We start from the raw sequence: 20,233 nt of genomic DNA on the forward strand, positions 1-20,233 counted from the left end.
TCCACACCACTTCACAACACTTAAAATTTTCTTTACTTATACGATTTTAGTTTCGATTTAGGTACGTGTTTTTGTTTCAATTTTTGATTAATTTTTTAATTGTTAATTAAGATCAATATTATTATTATAGTTGTATTGTATTTTTTAAAAATTTATTAAATTATAAAAGTAAATTTTTTTTTAAGCAAAATTTAGCGATGGTTTTTGAACTGTCGCGAAATTATCAAACCGTCGCTAAATTTAAAACGGTGTTTCGGTTTATAACCGTCGCTAATATTTAGTTGTTCTATGACTATTATCGGCGTACACTGCACGCTGCGGATAGTTGTATTAACATATGCACGACGTTGATAATAGTATTAATAGCGTGCACATGTACGCCGCGGACAATCTTGAACTTTTAACCGCTTGCAACTTTGCAGCGTGCAATACGCGCTGCGGAAAGCCCATATGCGCTGCGGAAAGCCATTTTTGTTGTAGTGCGACTTCCTGGTTGATGCAGCTCACGGGGAGGTTTGCGAGTTGAGGAGATGGGCGGCTGATAGGAATAATATTTAGGTTTAGTGTATGATAAAGTAATAATTAGGAAGTTAAATAATAGATAATGGGCCCTAAGTTGACATTTAAAAGTAAAAAAAGAATTTTAAGCCCGATAAGCTTAAAAGTAGGCCCATTAAGTCCAAATACAATCCCGAAAAATATTTTGTTTTGGTAAGTTCTTGAAATATTAGCTGAACCCTCAAAAATTCTTTCGTTTCGATAAAATTTGCGCACCGCTGAAAAATATGCTCTGACGGGTAAAAATACCCAACAAAACCCATTTCTTGAAATATACATTTAAAACATCTTATATTAATTAATAAAAAACTAATCATGTAATAAAAATAATTTTCCTGATAATTTTTCGGTCTCCGCTCCTCATTCGAGCGCGAAATGCATCTAGAAACCCTAATGCATGAACTTTTAAAATTTCATGAAATAAATTCTATCATGCAATAATTATTCATAAAATGCATAAAAATTAACTAAACACATAATTTAAATAAGCTCCTAGATTTCATGCATTCAGGTTACGTGAATTAAATTCATAGACCTTACACCCTTGTTACTCTATATAATGATTTGTATATTAATTATTAAAATCAATCCTCTCTCCTACAACTTTTACGTGGTAATCATGGCTTCTTTGAGCACTCCAATGAATGTAAGTTTCTTTTGAATATTTGATATTTTAATGTTATATTTCAACAGGCCTCATCCAAATGAGTGCTCTGGTGGTGATCTCGATGGAGACCAATACTTTGTTAGTTGGGATGAAAATCTCATCCCACCTAGAACAGTGGCGCCAATGGACTATACCGGACGACGAGCTCGTATCATGGATCACGAAGTAACCTTGGAGGTAACGAGTGTTGCACAATATATCAAATGGACAGTACAAAAAGATTTTTGTCAATAAAACCAGCGAGATATAATGAAGAGAAAACAGTAGAGAAACGATATAAATGAAGTAAACCAAACCGAGGCTTGTACGAAATAAAATGTCCTTAAAACAGATTCGTCCCCTCCTGTCTTGTGCTTCGAGAGGAATCGTCTTTGGGAGCGTCTGTTTTCCAGGATACAATGAACAACCCAGCAGTGACTTAGCACGAGAACACTACTGTACGGCGGAACTGGAAAAACCTTACCTTACTTATTCACCGAGATTTAATGGAGGCCAAATGGAAAGATACAATATGTAATGCAAGCGGAGTGCCTTGAAAGAGATAAACTTTCATGGTTTGGAACATGAGGAAATGACCCCCACTATTTATAAGCCCCAAACTGCACCACCCAGTGTCATGCAAGATGATTAACTCAATTAATCTTCCCGTTAACTCGAGAATATGAAGAGCCAAAACTCTTTCAATTAACTCAAAAATGTGGAGAGCCAAAAGACACTCCCACATTCATGAGACCTACTTTTATTCAATTCTTCTAACATTGATTAAACTTTCCAACAATCCCCCACATGAATGAAAATTGATACAAAACTTGGTGACAAAGTTCTACAGTTGAATCCTGCATAGGATAGGCAGGTGTTACCCTTTGAACCTTCCCTCATGAAATATATTTGCTTTACTAGCTGACCAGTAGACATGAAGCCCTTGAACTGTTCTGCCGTTTATGTAAATTAAGATATACTTCACACAAAACTCTCCCTGATACTATTCAGTTCTCATGATTGTATTCGTTTTGGTCATGAACACATGCCTGGTTCTGCAAGAGGATCTAGAATTGAGCCATGCAATTCCTTCGAAGCGGCCTCACTTCTCTCTCACATAGGTGATTCTATATTGCTTCTTATCAGAATCATTAAAATTCGTACGATTATCCTCAACATTCACTATTTCATAATAGGAATGGGCTAGGGATAACCCCCACAGTGATATACCAAATCGGTGCGATTAGGTTGTCCCATTGAACCTAGTTCTTGGGATCTCCAGTCAGCGTAGGTTGGGTTTTCCTTCACACCAATTTATTCTATAGGCTTGAGCCTCATTCCTCTTGACGATTTCGCAACTAACTCTCTGTTTAACCTCTTCGTCAGCGGATCCGCTATATTATTCTTTGACTTTACATAGTCAACAGAGATAACTCCAGTTGAGAGTAGTTGTCTAATGGTCTTATGTCTACGATGTATATGCCTAGACTTACCATTATACATATTATTTTGTGCCCTTTCAATTGCAGATTGGCTATCACAATGTATGCATACAGCCGGCACTGGTTTTTCCCATCCTGGAACATCTTCTAAGAAATGACGCAGTCATTCAACCTCTTCAGCACACTTGTCAAGAGCTATAAACTCAGATTCCATCGTGGATCTGGCTATTACAGTTTGTTTAGAAGATTTCCACGAAATTGCTGCACCTCCTTAAGTGAATACAAATCCACTTGTAGATTTTGAGTCTTTCATATCAGATATCCAATTTGCGTCGCTGTATCCTTCAATAACAACAGGATATCTGGTATAGTGCAGCCCATGATCACGAGTGTACCTTAATTATCTTAACAATCTGATAATTGCTTTCCAGTGTTCAACACCTGGATTACTCGTGAATCTACTCAATTTGCTCACTGCATAAGCTATGTCCGGTCTTGTACAACTCATGAACTTTTTCGTCGAAATGCCTCCCTTGGGTCCCATGCTCAACCTTTTGTTGGAGGAGGAAAGGTTTTCTTTTTCGAGCTTTGACCATGCTCGACAACATTTGCCTTAGCGACAACAGGAGAAAACAATCGTCTTTCCGAACTCTTGTTGTCTTCTTCGATGCGAAGTCGAACAATGAGCTCTTCAACATTCATCTCCTTGCGCTTGTGCTTCAAATAATTTTTGAAATCCTTCCAAGCTAGTGGTAGCTTTTCAACAATAGCAGCCACTTGGAATGATTCGCTCAAAGTCATCCCCTCACCGTGAATCTCGTGAAGAATCACTTGGAGTTCTTGAACTTGGCTGATAACCGGCTTTGAATCCACCATTTTAAAGTCCAGAAAGCGGTCAACAAGAAACTTCTTGGGCCCGGCATCCTCTGTTTTGTACTTTCTGTCAAGGGATTCCCACAGCTCTTTAGCCGTTTTCTTTTCGCAAAACACGTTGTAGAGCGAATCGGCCAATCCGTTTAGTACATAGTTTCGGCATAAGAAATCAGAATGATTCCATGCCTCCGCAGCACTAACAGATTCAACATCTCCCTCACCCTCCTCGAGTTTAGGAGCATCCTCAGACAGGAATCTGGCCAGGTTCAGCATCGTCAAGTAGAACAGCATCTTCTGCTGCCACCTTTTGAAGTCCACACTAGTGAACTTTTCAGGCTTTTCACCATGACTGGCTGGGACAGCAACCGCAGCAGCACGTGGGGTAACATGAGGGACAACTTGAGCCACAGTAGGGACAACATAACCAGTTTCCTTTTGCACGCTGGTTTCAGTAGTCCTATCTGAAACAAACCACGTAATGAGTAATTTGTTTTAAGTTTGTTGCACAATATATCAAATGAGACAGTACAGAAAGGTTTTTGTCAATAAAACCAGCGACCAATATAGTGAAGAGAAAACAGTAGAGAAACGATATAAATGAAGTAAACCAAATCGAGCTCTGTACGAAGTACAGTGTCCTTAAAACAGATTCGTCCCCTCCTGTATGTGCTTCGAGGATCGTCTTGGACGTCTGTTTCCCAGGATACAACGGAACAACCAGCAGTGACTTAGCACGAGACACTACTACGACGAACTGAAAACGTACCTTACTTTATCACCGAGATTTAATGGAGGCCAAATGGAAAGATACAAATATGTAATGCAAGAGAGTGCTTGAAAGAGATAAAACTTTCATGTGTTTGAAATGAGGAAATGAACCCACTATTTATAAGCCCCAAAATGCACACCAAGTGTCATGCAAGATTAATTAACTCAATTAATCTTCCCGTTAACTCGAGAATATGAAGAGCCAAAACTCTTCAATTAACTCAAAAATGTGGAGAGCCAAAAGACACTCCCACATTCATGAGACATAATTTTTATTCAACTTCTAAAATTGATTAAAATTTCCAACAACGAGAAATGACCTTTTTTATATTTCCATCCCGTTGCAGGGTAGGCTGATAGAAGTAACATTACTCCCTGAATTTTCAGGAAATTCAAAGATTTTTTGTGGATTACTTGTTTGGTGATACTCTAGGCGCCACTGCACACTTGGTTCATGCAGATCGCGAGCCGGACAAGGCATTAAGTTCCAAATGTCTCGAGCTAGCAACCCTTCACTCAATGGCTGTCGACTTTGCTAAAACGGGAGCACCAGCCGTTATGCCCAGATTCCTGAAACTACGAGAATTCCCTGATTTCATGGAGAGGTGGGAGAAGCCAATGTATATATTTCAAGGTGCTTTAGGCAAGCTATACCGAGTCACCATCCAGTTTGTTCAACAAACAAAACCAGACGATGAGCCCTACCAAAAGATCTTGGCCGAGGCTTACGATCCTGATCTCATCGTAGATGGCTATGAAACCTTTCTTGAAACCGCCGAAAGCCACAAAGAACAGTACATAGATAAAATGAGCACGTACACTGAAGAATTACTGTGGAGCTGATAGCGAAGTTGAGATATTGACAGGGAATCTGTACAGGAAAATGACTTATTTGCAGCGCCCGCAGGTATGGAGAGGTGAAACACCGAATCTTGGCATTTGTCAAGACTTTGACAAAGGATGTCAAGGAGTTGTTCGAAAGCAGCGAAGGCGAACGCGAGAAATTGGCATCTGCGTGGTATCATGTAACGTACCACCCGAATTATTCGGAGGGCAGCTCGTGTTGCCTGGGATTTCCTTGGGTTGTGGGAGAAATCTTGCTGAAAATCAAGTCGACTAGACGATGTATGATCATCGTGTATGCAAGAAGATCATCGTGTACAAATGATGCGTTTGGAGACGGTATTTGACTAAGAAAGAAACTTAGCATGTATCTTGGAGTGATGACACTTGAAATGACTTAAAAAGTAGATTAAATGGTATTGGCTTTTTATTGTGCCTATGATATATTTAACTATCACAATGGAAAAATATATTAATACATGTTTAAGTAGATATTTATAAAAATATAACTGGTACCATTTAAAAATAGATATAAATAATTGGGGTTATAAATTATACGAGTGTCTAATAACAAAAATTAATCAGAAAAGAAAATGGACGTGGATTGAATAAGGACCACATTGAATAAGAAAAATAATACTAAAAATATTTATAACGTGTTAGATCTAGGGATTATTTTTTGGCAGCCGATTGACGGGAAAATAAATGGTAGTTAAAGTTTTGTAATTGTTGGATATTGGAATTCCGTAGCCACCATTTTTTTTGTTCACCTATTTACTAATCGTTCTTATCACATCTTTGCAACAATCGAATTGTAGAGGCATAATCACTTATATTCATCGAGTTAACAATTTGATAGACAACGACGGCCCAAAATATCATCTTTGAAACATCACTAGATAATCAATTTTAAAATCAGAAAGTAAGTTATATTCCTTATTAAAATATTTGTAAATATCCATTCTACGAATCCTCAAATAATATGCCTAAATTTACTCATCAATATATATAATATATGCCTAAAATACATTAGCATTATTATAAAGAGATGGGAAAGTTTCAACTTACAGATTTGACCATCAATCACAACTTCCGCATCAACTTTATATTTTATCAAGGGAGAGGATTGTCTACGTTCATATATGCAAGTCCCAAAAATTTTATTCAACCGATATGAAGCAACTAACACACCCCTCTCACGCCCAAGAATGAACATATGGAGCTTGAAGTTTACAAATGATCCAATTTTGGGCAAAACGGGTGGCCAACTATGGACAATCAACACATAACGGTGGAACATGAGCTCTGATACTATGTTAAGATTGGAACTTGGATCTAACTCAACCTCAAAAATTAGCTCAATGGAGGAGGATTGTCCAAACTCATATATGCAAATCCTAAGAATTTTATTCAACCGATGTGAGACAAGTAACACATTTCATTATATGTTAGTTATATCTAACATTGTCTCAAAAAATGTGTAAAGATGAATATTTATCAATATACTTGAAATTTATTATTTTTTCACTGAATCCCACGAGTACTGTGAATCTCTACCTATAAATGCATCTTTGATGTAGTGTCATCGAGGTAGTGTCTGTGAAGATGGTATGAATTTTTTTAGTTTTTACTATTTAATTACCATAATCAGATCTTCACTATACTTTCTTCACATTAATTAAGCTTTTAACAAAAATCACACGAATGGAAATAAAAAGAACACGTGAATCTTAACCAGATTCCTCAAATCATATGAATATAAAAAAAATTATCGTAGTAATTCAAAAGTAAATAAAAAGAAAAAAAAATCAAGAAGACAAGCCCCATGGATTCCTTGGCGTACCTAAAAAATTCAAGAAGACGATACCTGGGCTCGTCAGCATGCGCGGCGCTTGTTGAACGATGCTAGGCCCGTCCTTGCGGAGATCTATGGAACCCTTGGCGTACCTAGAAGAAAAGTTCCGCGAGAGGCAGGGGCGGAGCCACCCTTGGGTTAGTCTCATGTTTACAATTTTTTTAGTCTCATGTTTACAAAATAAATAAGACAACTCTCATAAATCATAATTCATTACTATATATTGATTGGTTTATTGTCGTATGTTCTGAATGTTGGGGAAAACCCATAAACCGCAGAATCCATCATGATAAATCATCAAGAATTTGACTGAAATCTTAAGCGGAAGCGTACCTGAAGCCATAATCCTGAATTCTTTAAAACGTGTCTTGATCTTCCAGATCTACGCGCTCTTTCCTTGAGAGAATCCTTTAGTTTCTCTTCAGAACTATTTTCTTAATGGAGGAGAGAATAGTGAAAGTGACAACGCGAGATCTGGGGACCATGACCCATATTTATAGATAATGTTTACCAATATCTTCTGATATTTCTGTTTTAGCCCATCATAAAAACAGAAATTACACTTATGTCTCTACACATTAAAGGCCCACAACCTATTAGATACATTAAAGCCCAATAACCCGAACCATTATTTGATCACTTTTTTTTGGGCTCAACTTAATAGACAACCCACAACACATAATTATTCACATATAAGCCCATATAAATAATTGATTCAACAATCTCCCACTTGGGCTATATGTGCAACTTTATAATTATGTTTGTGAAAATAACCTTATGTGCTCAAAATTGTTGTCATTCCGAAATGTATCTATAACCAATCCGGTCCATCAATCACATCAACATAGGATCAAAGCAGTCTTCGCTACACTCAATGTAACTAGACCCATCAATGGTCACATATGCCAACACAACTGAATGACATGGATCATGAAGTAGATGTGTAGCATGGAAATTTCATGCAATGTGACCGTAACATGCCTATTTCCAACTGGTCCTCCCTTTAACCTTATCGAGATCAAACTTTAAGTCATAATTAGAGTGTGACTTAACTTGAAATTTATTTCTGCAGAAAATAAATTTACATAACTGTAACTGAAAATGTCTACAACTGAAAAGCATTTAAAACAACAAACTCCCACTAAAACTGGATTTCCTCAATTGACATAACACCCATACTAGCAGTATGCTCATGAAACTGTTTGGGTGGTAGTCCCTTAGTAAGCGGATGCGCAACCATGAAGTTTGTACCGATATGCTCAATAGACAACTTTCCACTCTGAATTCTTTCTTTAACAACCAGAAACTTGATGTCAATGTGTTTTGACTTCGTCGAGCTCCTGTTGTTATTGGAATACATAACTGCTGATTTATTGTCACAATGTAATCTTAGTGGCCTTTCAATGCCATTAACAATGCGCAGTCCCGTGACAAAATTTTGCAGTCATATTCCATGATTGGATGCCTCATAACACGCTACAAACTCAGCTGCCATGGTGGAAGAGGCTATAAGTGACTGTTTAGCATTCTTCCAGGAAATGGCACCTCCAGCAAGGAGATAGATGTAGCCCCACGTAGATTTCATACTATCTTGGCATCCAGCAAAATCGGAGTCGGTATACCCAATGATCTCAAGCTGATCCAACCTCCGATATATGAGCATGTAATCTTTTGTTCTCTGTAGGTACCGTAAAACCCTTTTGACTGCTTTCCAATGTTCCACTCATGGATTACTTAAATATCGTCCCAACATTCCTGTCTCACGTACGCAATATCTGGACGTGTACAAACCTGAGCATACATCAGACTCCCCACTGCAGATGCATAGGGAACGTTCTGCATTTCTTTTTCCTCAAAATCATTCTTTGGGCATTGTTTGAGACTAAATTTGTCTCCCTTAGCCACAGGGGTATCTGTTGGTTTACAATCTTGCATCCCGTATCGCTTGAGAACTTTCTCGATATAGCCTTTCTGAGATAATCCAAGAATACCCCGAGAACGATCCCGATGTATCTGAATACCCAGTACAAAAGATGCATCACCAAGATCCTTCATCTCAAAATTCTTAGCTAGAAATCTCTTGATTTCATGCAACAACTCTATATCGTTCCTAGCGAGCAGAATGTCATCAACATATAAAACCAGAAAAATATGCTTACTCCCACTGAACTTATGGTACACACAATCATCGACCAAATTCATCTCAAAACCAAACGAGATGATCACTTGATGAAATTTGAAATACCATTGTCGAGATGCTTCTTGCTTGAGCCCATAGATGGATTTCTTTAATTTGCAAACCATATTATTTGTGTCTTTGGACACAAAATTTTCTGGCTGCACCATATAAATCGTTTCATCAATGTCACCATTTAGAAACGCAGTCTTTACATCCATCTGATGAAGCTCAAGATCGAAATGCGTCACCAAAGCCATTATAATCCTTAAAGAGTCTTTCGAAGAAACCAGATAGAAAGTCTCTTTATAATCAATGCCTTCTTTCTGTGTAAAGCCTTTAGCGACAAGACGAGCCTTATATCTTTCCACATTGCCTTTCGAATCCCTCTTTGTTTTAAATATCCATTTGCAACCAATGGGCTTCGCACCTTTAGGCAATGGGACAAGATCTCATACGTCATTGTCCTTCATGGACTTTATCTCCTCATTCATGGCATCATTCCACTTTTGAGAGTTAGAACTTTCCATGGCTTGACGGAAGTTAATAGGATCATCCTCCATCAATCCAATGTCTGCCTCATGTTCTTGAAGAAATACAATGTAATCATCTGGCACTGCATTTCTCCGCTCTCTAGTAGATCTCCTTAATGGCATAGGTTCTGGAGGTGCTTGAGTTTGTTCATCTGGAATGAGAGGATCTCTAATATTGTCTTCCTGTATTGTGTCTTGGTCAAAGTGAGGAATATGATCCTGACCAATGTCCAAGACACCTGTGGGAATATTTACATATTCCTCTTCAAAGACAATATCCCTTACTTTATCTCCCCCCCGCAAACTCAACATCCTCAAAGAACCTGGCATTTCCTGACTCAAAAATCGACTTACTCGTGGGATCATAAAACTTGTACCCCCTGGATCTTTCAGAGTATCCAATAAAATAACAACTAACCGTCCTTGAGTCCAGTTTCTTTTCATTAGGCTTGTAAGGCCTTGCCTCAGCTGGACATCCCCAAACGTGCAGATGCTTAAAACTGGGCTTTTTACACGTCCAAAGTTCATAAGGGGTTTTGGTCGCTGCCTTAGTTGGAACCCTGTTAAGGATATATGCTGCGGTCTTTAGTGCTTCTCCCCAGAGTGATTCTGGTAAGGTAGAATGACTGATCATACTCCTCACCATGTCCTTAAGCGTTCTGTTTCGTCTTTCAGCAACACCATTCATAGTGGGCGAACCCGGCATAGTGTACTGTGGGACGATACCGCATTCCTCCAGGAATCTAGCAAAAGGTCCTGGACGTTGTTCACCTGAACCGTCATATCTACCATAGTATTCACCACCACGGTCAGATCTAACGCTTTTAATCTTTAAGCCAAGTTGATTTTCAACTTCAGCTTTATAGTTTTTGAACACATCCAATGACTGTGCCTTTTCATGAATGAGATAAATGAAGCCATATCTTGAAAAATCGTCTGTAAACGTTATAAAATACTGTTGACCATTCCAAGAAGCCGAAGGGAATGGCCCACAAATATCAGTATGTATAAGTTCTAAGACGCCTGAACACCTGTTGGCTTCAAATCTCCTTTTGTTGGTTTGTTTTCCCTTTATACAATTAACACAATTATTAAAATCTGTGTAATCTAAAGGTTCGAGAATTTCGTCTGACACGAGTCTCCTTATTCTCTTTTCAGAGATATGACCCAATCTTTTGTGCCATAACGCAGCTGAATTCTCACTGGTTAATTTTCTTTTAGTGCCTCTACTTGTTTGCAGGGATTCATTTAATGAAGCAATAACATCCAAAAATAGAGATTATCGTATCCTGATAAAGAACCAGAACCAACCAATTTTGAATCGAGAAACAAACTGAATATTCCATTTCCAAAAGAACAAGAATAACCAAATTTGTCCAATGCAGAAATGGAAATCAAATTCCGTCTAAAAGACGGCACAACAAATGTTTCATAAAGATCCAAATATATTCCAGTCTTTAACAATAATCTAAATTTTCCTATTGCCTCAACTTCAACTTTGTTGCCGTCACCAACATAGATGAATCTTTCAGCATCACTTGGTTTTCGGCAATCCAGGAAACACTGCATAGACACACTGATGTGAGTTGTTGCACCAGAATCTATCCACCACGTGTGTCTAGGCACTGAAATTAAATTAACCTCAGAACAAACCATATTCAGAAGCATACCTTTCTTAGCACGCCAAGCGTGATAATTACTGCACTGCTTCTTCATATGCCCATCACTGCCATAGAAAAAACAACCAGAACTTTGAGAATCACTAGGATTCTTCTGTTGTTTCTTCGGAGGCTATGTATCCGCAGCTTCCTTATACTTTCGTTTCTTTCCTTTATCCTTCGAGGTAGAGGCATAATGAGCACTTTCTGTCTTGTCTTGCTTCAACCTTTCCTCTTCCTGGACACAGTGCGAGATGAGCTCATTCAGAGACCAAGTCTCTTTCTGACAGTTACAGCTCACCTTGAACTGGTTAAACTGAGGAGGAAGAGATATCAAAACCAGATGCACCAGCAAGTCCTCAGAGAGGTCAAGCTTCAGTGCTTTCAACCTTGAAGCAAGATGAGACATTTCCATAATGTACTCCCTAATATTGCCCTTACCTCTGTACCTCATTGAAACTAGGCTTGCCAAAAGTGTACCAATTTCAGACTTTTCACTTTTAGCAAACCTCTTTTCGAGGTCTTGAAGGAAAGCCTTAGCCGAAGCAATGTCGTTAGAAATTGTGCCCCTGAATGTTTCTGGAATGGCCCTCTTCATGATCATCATACACATGCAATTCGATCTCTCCCACCTTTCAAACTCCCTCTTTTCATCAGAGGTACTCTTATCCGTAACGGCAGAAGGAGAGTCAACCCTTATCGCAAGGTCAAAATTCATGACTCCGAGAACTATCAATAAATTCTCTTGCCATGATTTAAAATTAGAGCCATTTAACATAGGAATAGAATTTATGTTGGAGTGAATATTTGCAGGAGTCAAATTTGAACAGAGAACAAAAAACCAAATATACATGCTCAACCAAATATCCAAATAAAATAATCAATAAATTCAAATAATGTAAACCCCATAAACAGAATATCGAGCACTCCATTAATGTTTCATCTTTGGACAAAAGATTAACTTGTAAGTGATATCTTGGCGCAGCAGTCAAACACTGATAGTAACTATCATGTCAAATAACAACCTTCCTTTGGGCCGATTTATTATTCACATGAAACCGAACAACTATCACATGTTTACCACCACAAGTGCATATGTAATTATATTAAATATTAACATTCCTTTGGGCCGATCAGTATTCATATAAATCACATATACCCAAAATCCTTTTGTATTTCAAAATAAAATTAATTTCAATAAAAGATGTCACTTTGGCGACATTTTATTTCAATTAATCAATTTTTAAAATACATATAACCTTATCATTATTTGAATTAATGAAAATTTAACCTTAACCGAATAAATCAGAACCGAAAAAAAAAAAGTATTTTTTTTTTCGGAAATTCCGTACGGGTCGGGTCGGCCCGGATCCGTACGGTTCAGGTCGACCCAGGTCCGTACGACCCGACCCGAATCCGAATTTTTTCGATTTTCCTCTAAAATATTTTGTTGAACAAAAACCGGAAAGAAAATCGAAATCTTATACCAAATCTTTAAAATTTTACAACTAAATCTTTTTACCAAAACTGAAACTTTAAAAGATTTGATTTTCAACCAAAATATTTTCCAGATCTGAAACCATATAAAAAATTTTCAGATCTAAACCAAAATAATTTTCAGATCTGAAACCGTATCAAAATATTTTCAGATCTGAAAACATATCAATATATTTTCCAGATCTGAAGCCATATAAAAAAAAATAAAATTTAAACAAAATTTTATTTTTCAGATCTGGATCCAAATAGTATCCAAAAACTTTAAACAAATCTCAATGATTCAAACATGAATGGCTCTGATACCACTTATTGGGGAAAACCCATAAACCGCAGAATCCATCATGATAAATCATCAAGAATTTGACTGAAATCTTAAGCGGAAGCGTACCTGAAGCCATAATCCTGAATTCTTTAAAACGTGTCTTAATCTTCCAGATCTACGCGCTCTTTCCTTGAGAGAATCCTTTAGTTTCTCTTCAAAACTATTTTCTTAATGGGGGAGAGAATAGTGAAAGTGACAACGCGAGATCTGGGGACCATGACCCATATTTATAGATAATGTTTACCAATATCTTCGGATATTTCTGTTTTAGCCCATCATAAGAACAGAAATTACACTTATGTCTCTACACATTAAAGGCCCACAACCCATTAGATACATTAAAGCCCAATAACCCGAACCATTAATTGATCACTTTATTTTGGGCTCAACTTAATAGACAACCCACAACACATAATTATTCACATATAAACCCATATAAATAATTGATCCAACACTGAAATTATGCGACTTTGAGATAAAAATTCGACGACTCAAAAATTATGTTAAATATTTAGTTGTAATTATTCAAGTTGTAATAATATTGTCTTATGATGTATATGAATTTTGGGGTTTAAATTTTCACCATAAAAATCTATTGTTGCGTATTTTTAGAATAATTATCAATTGGTTGAAATGTTTGATGATTAATGATGTGCAATTATTGTTGGGCTTGTTTTGTGATTTTTCTATTTATAATAACCGAAAATTTAATAAGTACGAAATTTGAAAAATAATTCTTTGTTGTAAATTTTTGGGAATATTAAATATTTCTAATTAAATAACTCAGGGAATGAAGAAAATAAAAACTGTCAAGTTATTTTTAAACCAAAAGAGTACATATCAACAAATAATGAGCAAACATCAATTACAATCTAATAGTGAACAAAATACCAATTTCAACCAGAATAATAGATCGAAAAGAATTAATTTGAAAATTCGGTTCGGTGTTGAGGTGCAATAATTGTTCCTATTAGGTAGAGCGATCGAACTTTGATTTGAGCTGCTGTACTATTCAAAATATTTGAGTTGCACCATTATCACCAGCTATAGCTTTTGGTAAAGGAACAAGCGTTTGGTCCTATATTTGGTTTATTTGGAAGTTCGGTTTAAATTTTTTAAAATATAGGTTAGTTTCGTTCGATTTCAGTTTTTAATATAAAATTTCGGTTAACCTAACAAATTGAACTTTTATAAATAAAATTAATATTATTAAATTTTCTAAAAAAGTTTATAAGAATATAAATATACAATTTCTATTAAAATTTATTGAATAATAGAACTATACTTAAAAATATTTTTATAATAAATAAAATTTAAATTTATTTAATCTAGTTTTTATATTGGACTTTTTTATATTTTAAACATGATTATTTAAAAAAATTATAAAATTTCGGTTAATTGTGTTACTGACCGAAATAATTGATTTTTTCGATTTGATTTGTTAGATATTCATAAAAAAGTTTGTCGAAAAAAAAGTTCAGTTAATTCGATTTTAGAAAATTCGGTTAGTTTTCATCGAACATATTACTGTCTAATACAGGATGGAGCCACCATCCCCAGATACTCATGAATCCTCGCTCCGCTCCTGGCGAGAGGTATTCATCCTCCCCGTCGTCATCGAAATGTCTGTTCCGCCCCGGCCCACGTCGAAATTCATGGCGTAGCTCAGCGGGTCATAGCGGAAATCCACGTGCTTGCTGCTGTTTCCGTCCCTGGTGAAACGGCAGATGAAGGTCTTCCATCTTGGACTCGCCAGGAACTCCGACCAATCCCGGATTCTCTTTTGCGCGTCCAACCCACGGGCTCAGAGAGAATTCCCTGCACGGATCTCCTTCTGCTACGGCCGCATCTTCTGCCACAATGATAGCCCGACGGCGGGACGAGATTTGTAGGTGTTCCTCCGAAAAAAGAAACAGAAGTGACGCTTCTGGTGGAGGGTTGTGAAAACTTCATGGATCGTTCCCACATTTTGGCGCGAGAACCCACCACCCTCCATTGTTGATCGCACACGAAGAACTTGCTTATATATGTCTATATATATATATATATATCTGTGTGTGTGTGTGTGTATAATGTGTGTATATGTTGAGGAATTGAATTTTGTAAATTAATGTTGTAGATTTGGAAATATGATATACTGCAGTAAGTAACGGCTACAGAACAAAGAAAACAACCAAAGTCATTTAGAGCGAGAGAGAAAAAGCTGTACGGGCTTAAATAAGACTTGCATAATTTTTAATTGATGCTTTTAATTTAGTAGTTCTTGCAAGTTGAATCGATCTATTGAAACGTATACCATTTTTAAAACTGCAGAAATATTTTTTTTGTAAACCTCACATTTTGAATTAAATCATTTAAATAAATTACATGCATGCAGCTCTACTAAAAATATCATTTAAAAATAATCATAAGCAAATACCAATAAATATATATCGGAGTAAAAACGCGTAAAAATTCTAACATCAAATAGTAAAATAAAACAGCGTAACAAATGCTCATATCTTCTCAATAACATAAAATCGTGAATGTCCGGAAAATCATGAGGTCCTCGGATCGTGTCGCCCACCAGGTCCACCGGCTCAGAGTTCAGCACCTGCAATCCCCTCAAAATCATGATCATCTGCATCACACACGTCCAGTGAGTCTAAAGACTCAACACACCTGTACCGTGATAACAAATACGTATATGTAACAAGCAGCAGTGAAAATTATCATAATCAACATACATTTCATATCTGCAGTAAAATCATAAGCATAATCATGACCTGTCAAAACATGATAATAATCATAGAATGTATCATCGTATCAACATATACGTGTTCATTTTCTTAATTTTAATTCTGTTCGTCAGATGTGACTTTCGTATTATCATGTCATTCGATGGATCCATCTACATGTAATCGAGGTACCCGACGTCGGAGGCATCAGCAATAGCATTACCCATGTAAGGCTTGAGATTTATTAGTCTTCATTGATGTGATATTCGGAAGATATGAGTATGCATGACATGAAATGAGAGGCACTGAATGAGATTATGAAATATTGCATTGATGAGACACCGCCCCCGTACTTCCTTTTCTACCGCAACCGCGGTAGGTGGACAGAAAGTTAGAGTTTTTGAAGATAGAGAGACCGCACCTGCGCTTGGAAATATACCGCACCCGCGGTGTATGGACAGTAGGGTATGAAAGTTGCTACTGGAGATTGAGCGCACCCGCGGTGCTAGACAGACCGCACCCGCGGTGTTGTACCAGTAGGGTCAGCGCACCCGCGTTAAAAGACAGAGCGCACCCGCGGTCCAAGCTTCGGGAAAAGTTGATGCATATCAATACATGGAGCGCACCCGCGGCGCAAAAGTGAGCGCACCCGCGGTGCGACGTGCAGTATGAAGATTAAGCCACTTGCCTTCTACCTAAGGAACGTGTATATATATATACCTACATGCAAATCCATGAGAATGAAGGAAAGAAAGAGCCGAGGGAAGTGCAAGAAAGAATTGAAATATTCTTACGCCTTTTGTGAGAAATTCGTCCGTCTGTTTTTGAATCCGACTTCAGTACTGTGTTCCTATCGATGCAGGCAACAACTGGACGTAAGTTTCGTTACGTTTAGACATGATTTGAATTTATGATATTGTCAGAATTGAGAATGAATCAGATATGATGTTTCTGCTATAGTAGACATTGTATAACTGAAGTCAGATTAAAGAATAGACTGTTTATGAAATTGTTATAAATTTCAGAGTTGATTTAGTTGAGATTCTATATCAGTGTTGTGTTATTATTCAGATTATGAGTTGTACTGAATTCTGGTATTATATATGTGATGTGGAGATAGACGGGGTTATCGTGACTGTATTGTTATGCCGTCGAAACATCAGTAGATTGATATTGATCAGATTCAATAATGATTTCGATTGTATCGTGATATCATTGATATAAATTAGATTGTACCTTGTTCAGATATGGATCAGATTATATACCGATTTGAGTATTGATCAGAACATGTCTTGAATTGAGTTATATACTGATATGGTATTTATATGATTGTCATTTCAGATTTGGATTGACAGGTTCAATATCCCTACTTCGAGACTTCGAATTATTCCAACGACAAGAAAGGTATAATTCATGTGAATTCGGGAGATACGACTCGAATCAGACTTGGTTGGAGTTTCCCTAAATCACATACTAGATTTATTATTTATATTTGATTATGATTGTGTCTTTTTATAGATTTATATTCACGCATTGAAATAGGAGAGTCATTGGCAGACTTGCCAAACTAGATGTTCGGTGGTATCGACGCTTCGGATCAGATTCACTCCGATTGTAGACATTCGATACAGACAGGACCGAAGTCTAGGAATAAGACGTACAGTTACCCCGATTGGGAGGGTAGGTGACAGACAGTGACGTCTTATTCATACCGGGATCCCTAGAGTTAGAGTCGAGTCGAGTCAAGATATGAACTGAATTGAGTTGCATGCTTATTTTATTTTGATTTCAGATATTATGGAATCCATTGTTACTGCATGCTTATTTTGATTTGGTTTCCTAGATTATGAAACCTATTGTTATGAATTTTATGCATGATAATATGCTTTATGATTTATATTGTGTATATGCTTGTATACATGTTTTATACTGGGATTTATTCTCACTGGAGTATCCGGCTGTTGTCTTGTTTTGTATGTGTGCATGAAAACAGGTGGGACAGGATCAGGGTCAAGAGGATGATGAGAGATCGAGATTAGAGTGGTGATTCAGGACTTGGATGTAGACTTGGTTTAAAACTGGAAACTAGTAGTTGAACCTTAGATTAGTTTGAATAATTGTTGTACATTATTGTACTTTTATACTGAAATGTATATTAGTTAAATTCCATTACGTTCCGCTCTTATATTTTAAAAAGAAAAATTTTTAGACCCTGTTTATCTTAATTGATAATTAAATCCCAAAAATGATTAAGAAGATGATTAGCGTCTGGGTCCCCACAACAGGTGGTATCAGAGCGATAGATCCTTTAGACTGAGATAGAAGAGAATGAGCGGGGTAGAGTGAGTTTTCTTTCCTTGCATGTGATTGCTAGCATGAGATTTATTTTAATGTTGACTTACATTGTGTGTGCTAGCATGACATTATGCTTTACTGCTTTAAATACATGTTATCTAATTATCTGATTTGAATTGGTAATATGAATTATTGAGTATGAATCAGATCTGATTCATGATCAGCAGTAAGATGATCAGAGAAAGATTGGAACAGATTTGTAGTATTTGAGTACTAATGTTTCGATAAGCAGATATACCTCCACGGAGAATTCCAGAAAGGGGTAGTACTTCGACTGAACATATAGATGTATCAGAAACTCAGATGGTACAGTTGGAAGAATTTCAGTTATTTCAGCCGCCGATTCTGAGTGGTGTCGAGACGTCTGAAGATTGTGAGAACTGGTTTGATGACATAGAAATACTGTTTGATTTACTTGATTATTCAGATGAGCAGAGAATTAAACTGATATTCCAGCAGTTACGAGAGACTGCCAGAAGTTGGTGGATTACAAGTAAAAGAATGCTAGAACAGAGAGGTACAGTGATTTCGTGGGAAATATTCAGAACTGAATTTTATCAAAGATTTTTCTCAGTTTTGTACCGGGAGGACAAGAAAGCAGAGTTTGAGAATTTGAGACAAGGTCAACTGAATATTGAAGAATACGTTGCTAAATTCTCTACTCTACTGCGTTGTGCTCCTAATATAATTGGGAATGATGAAGCTGTAGCGGATCAGTTCATCAGAGGATTGAACTCGGAGATAGTTGCATTGATGAATATGCAGCGACCTTACCAATTTCTTGATACCATGAGTAGAGCGAAGAGAGCGGAGGCGAGTCTGATTAGACAACTAAAAAGGGTGTGTGAGATGCAACCCCAGACACAGCAATCCCCTCTCCGATTTGAACGCGGCAGCACGAGTGGAAAGCAAGATTTGCTGAAAGCTCGAAAGAAACAGTTTAAGAAGTTAGGGAGCGGACTGAGCGGTTCATCTAGCTCCAGTGGTTCCAGCCCAAGTTATACTGGAGTGTATTGCAGAATTTGCGGAGGGAGACATTCCACAGAGCAATGCCAGGGAGTGACTGGTAGTTGCCATATTTGTAGACAGCCGGAACACTTTGCTAGAGTTTGTCCTCAGAGAAGTTCCCGAAGATTTTAGGAAGCAGAAGACCGAGGAACAGACCCCGGACACACCTGATGATATAGTGGCATGTACTATTTTTTTTATGATTATATTGCATAGGTATTGATATATACTAATGCATTCCCTACGATTATCTTTGACTGAGTTGCATTGAGATATGCTTTATCTGTTGAGTCTGATTGTACTGTAGTATTGATTCCCTTACTTGTTGGGAAAGAAATATTGATATCAGAGATTTCTGTGAAATATTGTATACTACAGTAAGATGAGAATGAGGTCAAGTTAGATTATGATGTACTTGTATTTCTGATTTGACCGCATTATTGATATTAATATGCTGAACAAGTACAGAACTATTGTAGATTCCTGCCAGAAAAATATAAGATTCAGACCAGATAGGAATGATGAGTAGAAATTCCTCGGTAAGGATTCTAGATCTAGAATTCCATGGATATCTGTATTGTCTATGACTCGATTATTACAGAAAGGAGCAGATGGCATCCTTATGTATTCAGTAGACATATTGAAATCGAGCCTAGCATTGGCAGATTTGCCAGTGATGTACGAGTTGGCTGATGTCTGCCAGATAAGATTCTAGAATTGTTTTGTATTAGGAAGATAGATTTCAGAATTGAATTGATACCAGGTACTGGTTGTGTTTTAGAATTCAGTACAGAATGATATTGAATGTACAGAATGACACTGAAAGAATTGAAAGATCAGTAGAAGAGTACCGACCAGGAGTTACATCTGATTTAATGTTTCTCTTTGGCATGTTTCAGTATGTTCAGAGATATTATGATGATTTCATGCTCGTTGTATCTATGATGTTTTGATATACTTACAGCATCTGATTGACTGAATC

General features: G+C 37.1%; 1 protein-coding gene across 1 annotated transcript; it reads left to right on the top strand.

Annotated features, from left to right (window-relative positions):
- The first annotated feature begins 4,806 nt into the window (after window positions 1-4,806).
- LOC142507859 (RNA-dependent RNA polymerase 2-like) lies at window positions 4,807-5,477 on the top strand. Its single transcript, XM_075619515.1, has 2 exons — window positions 4,807-5,081; window positions 5,195-5,477. The coding sequence occupies exons 1-2, from the start codon at window positions 4,807-4,809 to the stop codon at window positions 5,475-5,477; spliced, it is 558 nt and encodes a 185-aa protein (XP_075475630.1).
- Window positions 5,478-20,233: the final 14,756 nt, after the last annotated feature.

The sequence above is a fragment of the Primulina tabacum genome, chromosome 1, assembly GCF_025594145.1.
Source record: "Primulina tabacum isolate GXHZ01 chromosome 1, ASM2559414v2, whole genome shotgun sequence".
NCBI classification, from domain to species: domain Eukaryota; kingdom Viridiplantae; phylum Streptophyta; class Magnoliopsida; order Lamiales; family Gesneriaceae; genus Primulina; species Primulina tabacum.